At 41.0% G+C, this 7,231-nt stretch overlaps 1 protein-coding gene across 2 annotated transcripts in view; it reads right to left on the bottom strand.

The window, feature by feature from the left end:
• Window positions 1-5,926, bottom strand: part of LOC101989268 (zinc finger protein 883-like) — a 13,171-nt gene extending 7,245 nt beyond the window's left edge. Inside the window, exons 1-2 of one of the 2 annotated variants that reach the window (XM_013355435.2) lie at window positions 5,872-5,926; window positions 3,725-3,814 (exon numbers count right to left, since the gene is read on the bottom strand). In XM_013355435.2, the coding sequence (XP_013210889.1) occupies window positions 3,725-3,758 (34 nt within the window). In that variant the 5' untranslated portion in view covers window positions 3,759-3,814; window positions 5,872-5,926. The other variant, XM_005371841.3, reaches the window with a different exon arrangement.
• Between the last annotated feature and the right edge of the window lie 1,305 nt (window positions 5,927-7,231).

The raw sequence follows: 7,231 nt of genomic DNA, 5'->3' as shown, positions 1-7,231 counted from the left end.
CAGGTAAATGGATGAACCCAGAAAAAAATCATTCTGAGCGAGGTAATCCAGATCCAGAAAGACAGACAATGGTTGTTCTCTCTCCTAGGAAGTTCCTAGCTTCAAATCTTCAGATATGAGTCCCCAACCTGGAGTGACTGTAGTAACCAGGAAAGTAGAAGAAGACCACCGTGGGGTGTGGGTGTGTGTGTGTGAGTGGGTGGGTAATAGAGAAGGGAGTGACATGGAACAAGTCATCTGAAGGGGCAAATGGAAAAACAGGGAGGGATTTAATTATGGAGAAATGACAGATATACACACTGAAGAAAACCGGTAAGGATGTCTAAATAGTCATAAGGAATCCATCTATTCCTTCAATATTATCCATCTAAGGAAAAATGCCTAAAATACATGTCTGAATATTTATATTTTAGAGTGTAAATGATAATGCTGATAAGTCTTGCCACAAGAGCCACAGATTTTCTAAGAAAATCACCCACACAAGGCATGAGAAGAAGTTGTTGGTTACAGCTGTGCAAGAGACTCCCTAACCATTATAGGCCATTACTGTTGCCCATGGTTGCCTCCTAGAGGTTGAGTCTCTATTATTGAAGAAGTCATGCAATTCAGTCACAGAAGACAAAGGACTAGAGCTGGATCAGAACTTAAAACCTTCTTTCTGTAGATTAGCTTTCATGGTACCTGAAGGCAACATTCAAGTTTCCAAGGGAGGGAGCCAGCCAACAGTCCTTCCCGCTTATGGCAACCATGAACCACAAATATGATCTGCTATGCATGATAACTGTCAGGGTGCAAGAGTGCCACACAAACCTTGATGGCAACCAACCGTTTCTAATTGGACTTACGGCCTTCCAAAGAACAGGGAAACATGACTGTGACTGGAAACCTAGCTAGTTCCCCTAGGACCAGTGTAGGCACAGATCTTGGCGGAGAACTACAACTAGTACTTTATTAAATCAACAAAATCCTTCATTGTATCCTAAAAATTTTCCTTATTCCCAGAAATAAATGTAGTTCTCACCACTCATCGAGAAAAGTTCTTTTTGAGAACATGAATAGAGATTATTATACAAAATCACAATCAGTCAAGATGTAGAGTTGTGATGCTCAGTTCCAACTGATACACACACAACACAACTCCTTCACCAAAGCTCAGGGATCATTGAGAGACAGGGGATGGGAACAGTGTAAGAGCCAGAACAGGACATTTGCTTTGACACTGTGTCTCCTAGAAATGTCAGAGAAGATACACACTTCAAATCTTACAAAGGGCTGCCTAAACAGGAGCAGAACAAGGACAACACCAAGAGACATGCTAACTTGGGAAGAGAAAGCTCACTAGGCCTCAACCCTAGTCAAACATGAAGGAATTCTGAAAGCTGGAGAAACAGTCTTCCCTAGAGAAAAGAGCATCATATGGTTATCGAACACCAAATGTTTATATTCTCAGTTCAAACTGCATGACATTTAAACTTCCCACAATAAACTTCACAGAAATTGTAAAGAAAACCCGAGAATTTATGTTGACACAAATTCCCTGGGTACACAGCACTCAGAAAAATGTTGTAATGCTTGAGTTACACCACTGTGGTTCCAGATCAGACTAATGCAATAGCGCAGCAGATCCAGAACCTGCCTAATAGCAATGACCAGGGGAATGTCAGCAAAATTACACAAATACGTGTTGTAGACTGGATAGTCTCTTCGAACAGTGGTATTGGGAAAAGTATTTATCCACATAGAAAAACATGAACCTAGGTTCAAATTTCTCCTACACACAATGAATCAGAGATTTTCATATATGGTCTGAAACAGTGAATTCTGCATAATAACACAAAGGGGTAACACTTGATACAACAGTAGGAACTGACAAACAGTACTGTGTAAAATAAAAAAAAATCATGGAAATCAATTAAAAGTATGAAGAGACACCCTACAAAGCAGATACATTGATTGGCTATCTATTTATAGTACAATGGCTCAAAAGCCAGAATCTATAAAAAAAAAATTCAAAGGGAGCAAATAATAACATACTCAATAAATAAGCAAATGAATTGAATAAACTGGGCTTAACAGCAATTCTAATGGTCAATATGTACATAAAAATAACAAAGTATAGGTCTTAAATAATACAAATGTAATATACAAAGATTCCGAATCTGCCTAGTCAGTGTCCACACTCAACTTCCTAAACAATAACAAATGCATCTCTTTCAGTAATTTTTTGAAATGTAAATAGATAACATTTTTTATCTAAACAAAAGATATAAATACATAATTTAAGGAATGAAAAATGAGAGCTGACATTAAAATATGTACTTTTATGAGAAAAAGTCATTGCATATCTAAAGATGGAAAATATTGAGAAAGAATGAATATTTTATAATGCTATGACTATGGACAGCAGTAGACTTACGATAATTACAATAGTGACAGAAAGATCAAGACAAAAGTATCAAAATACAGAATAAAGAGTGACAGCAAATGATAAAACGGTCCATTAGATAGAAAGTCTTTGACCAACAAGAAGAGTACATGTGACAAACCTGGGAATGCAGATATCCACAGCAGACAGAAAACACGAGAATACATAAAGCATGTTAAAATTGACACATGTCTCACGTTCTTTTCAAACACAATAAGACAACCTAGAGGGAGGTCTGTCTTCCCTAAGACTCCAAGCAATTCCTATCTGAATCCCATTAGCCTGTTTTACAGAGAGTAATCCTTAAAGTACCAAGGAACAACAGAGGCAGAAAATACTAAGAGGATTAAACTTAGAGGTGATCTCTCAGTATATTAAAATTACAACAATGGAAACCACAACGAATTGTCATGACCATGGACACCAGGCGATCACCATGGGGAGACAGTCCAGATGGAGTGGCAGCCTGTAAATATACTTTCTGATTTCTTATAAAACTATGCTGGTATTATTTTCAGAAATAATGGTGACATTAACACTAAAAAGCAGAGAATGTGCTAGAATATCAAAAGCTTCGAGATTGTGAATGCAATAAGTAAGCCTAGAGGTATTAATTTGATCATTTTATAATACACTAAATTCATAGAAATGAAAACCAATTAATATGGAATGATGACAAGATCAGTGATATGAACAAATAAGAACAGTATCCCTCACAATTCATTGATGTAGGATTCCCCTCTTTATCCTATGAGTATGTTTTCTTACCACAGGTTAATAAAGAAGCTACTTCAGCCTACAACAGGGCAGACTATAGCCAGGATGGAAGAGATAGACAGAGAGAGAATAGGTGGAGTCAAGGAGACACCATGTAGGTAACAAAGGAGAAAGACACCAGCCACCAGCTTGAACCTTACCAGTAGGCCACATCCTTACAATGATATACAGATTAATAGAAATGGGTTAATTTAAGAGTTAGCAAGAAATATGCCTCAGCTAGTGACCAAACAGTGTTGTAATTAATATAGTTTCTGTGTTATTAATTGAGTCTGGGCAGCCAGGAAACAAACAAGCAGTCTCATTCTACAATGCATAGTCAAATAAAATTTATTTGACTCCTAGTATCAATTCTTCTGTAGAACCTGTTTTCAAACCTACTACAGGACAATTCTGTGATCTTTCTTCACGGAAGTCTCCAGAATATTTCTAGTGAAACAGAATGTGGGAAAACTGATTCCATGTCCTGCTTCCACAGTCACTTGAACCCCTTGCCATCCCTTCTGCAATCCCTTCAAATACCTGGATCCTTAGCTACTGTCTCCTCCCTCTCCATCTTCCAGGCCTCTTTGTTCTGCAGCACAGTGAGCAGGTCTGAGTGATCAGTTGACCCTGCACATGAGAAAGAGACTCTTCAGGAAGCACCTGGATTTCTAACACAGTACTGCGCTCAGTGGATGAGGAGAAAACTAAATACAGGATTATACAAGTGATTCCCCAATTGTCATCAATGTCAGAATGCTGAAAATATTTAGAAAGTGTTTTCAGTTAGTGTAACTTGAATGCTACTTCCAATAACAGGTCAGTCAAAACTCAGGTGCAGAAACAACACTGAATTATTGGGACAAGAATGTTATACACTAGTGACATTCTGAATTTACCATAGCCCCAATTTGATAGAAGCCTTAGATCTCTCAAAGGGTCACAAACGTGCAGAGTAATTTGCCAACACACCCTGAGGAGCAAGGGAGTCTGAAGCAATGCAGTTTCACCCACAGAAACCAGATCACTGCAATTCTGTAACATCCAGTGTCTGTACAAAGCCCTCTGAGCAGGGTCCAGGCATGGCCCCTCCTCTCCTGGAGAAGTCCACTGTTACACTACTGGCTGTCAACAGACCACAGAATAAAAAAACCAACAGTTTCAGTTCTAACAGTTGTGTTGGTGCACACCTTTAGTCCTAGCACCTGGGAGAAACAAGTGGGTGGAATTCTATGAGTTCCAAAACAGCCTGGTCTACCTGGTAAGTTTGGAGGCAGACAGAGCAATGCAGTGAGTTCATATGTCAAAATGAAGCAAATTCAAGAATCAAAAAATAAGTTTGATCATGCGTCCATGTACTGAATGATTTTCTTGAGGTAAGGAGACAAAAGGCTATTCTAGCTATTTTTTTCTGATGTAGATGAGTTATTGTAATTATTCAAAAGATGCTTCCTAAGATTATTTTATACTATAACACCTTTTCATTCCTTTTTTCGTTTTTTCTCCCCCGAGACACATTTCCCTGTGTAGAGCAGGCTGTCCTAATACTTGCTCTGTAGACCAGGCTGGCAAGGAACTCCCAGATCACTTGTGTATGCCTCCCAAATGCTGGGACTGAAGGCGTGGCCAGCACCACCAGGTAGCTTATAATACCTTTTGTTAACTGTGAAAATACTGTGACCTAATATTATAGAAAGCATACTGCGTTTTTCCCATCTTTAAGCTGCACATAAAGAACTCAGCAGAAAAATACACATTTTTCTTTTCTCTTCTTCCTTTTTTTGAGACAGGCTCTCCCCCATGAAGCTGTGACTGTCCTGGAACTCATTAGGTAGACCAGACTAGCCTCAAAATTGTTGAGACCCACCTAGTCTGCCTCCCCTGTGGTGGGATTAAAGGTGTGTGCCACCAAGTCTGCCAAAGACACTTTTTAAAAATGCTCTATTTACATTACAAAGTATATACGTGTCATATGAAAATTTAAAGGCAAATAAAGTTTACTTTTAAACGTTAATGTTTACAAACATACCTATGGAGCTCGCAAAAAATACTTTATGATTCAATTAAATTTGCAGGCGTTCATTTCATGACTAATATATAAAAGAGCTCTAGAAATGCAAAATCCCTAGTTCTCTTGAATAGCGAAGTGGTGTAACAACAAAGTTGGCGTAGATGAACGTAAATTTGAAGAGCTTTGTTCTGTTCACCACGGCACAGAGAACTGTATTTACAAACATCAACACATAAACTCAAATATTCTAATAGGCTATTTTTATGAGAATATTTTAGCAATCAGAAGGTCAATGAAAAAAAAACCTGTCAGGATTGGTTCAAGTCATATTATCTAAAATGTACCGACGAGGGCCAGAAATCCAAAGTAGAATTTCAGAGCCAGTTTCCTTATGAGCAGCGGAGAAACAGCTCTGGTCCCTTCCCTCCTTGGTCCCAGCCCCGCAGCTCCTCTGACCTGGGAGGTTCCAGGGCCCCGGGCTGCGGTTCCCCACTGCGCTGCTGACTTTCCCAGGCCGCCCGCCGTGGAGACGGCGGCTCCGGGGAGTTTTCGCGTCCCCGTGACACCCGCCGCGTCCTCGTTCCCAGATCTGCACAACACGGATTCCCCACCGTGCAGGTCCCCGACAGGGAATAGTACTCGTCCCTTCTGTCTTTTGCTCCTCCGAACAACTTACCGGCCTCAGCAATCCACCTCCCCAGCTTTAAACCCCTCCTCTAACCCCGCCCAGCGTGCACTTCCTCTACACCTGACCAGTGGCAAATGACTTTCTCTAAACGCTATTTCCGGTTGAGTGTCTCCTCCCCAGTGAGACCCAGCGCTCTTCCTGCGTCTCAGGCTTCCATCCACACAGCTCCAGCTATCAGGCTGCCCTGGACCCTCCCTGCACAGCCTCCCCACCTGCTTGCCGCCAGTCTAGACCAGAACTGGATCTAGGAGGACGCTGCATCCCTGTATCTGACCCGACAGTGAGTTCAGAACCCTTCAGATAAAAGACAGGCAGCCTAACCTCTACGTGACTACCAGACTCCCGGGTTACCTACTTACACAAACGGTAGTAGGTTAAATTCAGATGCCACCGTCCATCGCTAACACAAACATGAGAAGCCAAACCAAATACTGCAATTTTGCTTTGCGGAGAGACATTTCAGGAACTTGGATTTTGAGAAAAAAAAAGGGGGGGGGGCGTGTCATTGTCACCCCATTGCTAACAGCCCAGAGATGAGTTCATCCAGCGCTGTAAAGTTCTCACCACTAGATGGTGGTCTTGTCTTTTTCCTCACTCAGAAACAAGTTTGTCTTCTGTGACTCATGTTAAAGGTGTTTTTTAGGTAAAATATAAAATTTTATAAAGATGCAATGGGGAATGCAGAGATTCTTGCTGTCCCAGATGCAGAAAATAAGGAAGGTATTTGGTACCAATCCTACAAAAGTCAGTGGCTCTGGGAACACTGAGGAAGAGGAGGAGGAAAGGGAATAAGCGGGAAAAAGGAGAAAGGACTAAGACATGCCATGCTATAGACTTGATACAGCTGTTGTAATCAGTAACCCATTCCAGCTGTACTTAGTTGTAATCAGTAACCCATAGCAGCTGTACTTGCTTGCGTTGACCTCACATTAGACCACCATCAGTCTAGGAAAGGGAAAGGCTCATAGTGCCCACTCTTTACCTCTCAAATGTTGGCTATGAATGAACTGTGGAAGAATCACTGCCTTTAGCTCTAGTCCTCTGCTGAGCCCAGCAGGCTCCAATAGTAACTCCAAACGCACCATCCACAGTTTCGCAGATGGGCCGGGTTAATCTAAGGGAATCCCAAAGGAAAATGAATAGAGGGGAACATAAGAGAGATGTGTTGGAATTGTGGACCAGGATAGAGCTAGGAGAGAGAGCAGTAGAGAGACAGGAGGTGAGGACAGGCAGGATTTGAGGTGCTCACACACAAACACACACAGGCTGTGAGTATATGTATACATCTGTGGGTAAATGTGAAATAGCTAATAATAAATTTTATTTTTGGTTTCTTCTTCTTCTTTTT

The sequence above is a fragment of the Microtus ochrogaster genome, unplaced genomic scaffold (assembly GCF_000317375.1).
Source record: "Microtus ochrogaster isolate Prairie Vole_2 unplaced genomic scaffold, MicOch1.0 UNK130, whole genome shotgun sequence".
In the NCBI taxonomy this organism is placed as follows: Eukaryota; Metazoa; Chordata; class Mammalia; order Rodentia; family Cricetidae; genus Microtus; species Microtus ochrogaster.
Note: the sequence above shows the minus strand (reverse complement) of the source record. Positions and strands in the feature narration are given on the sequence as shown.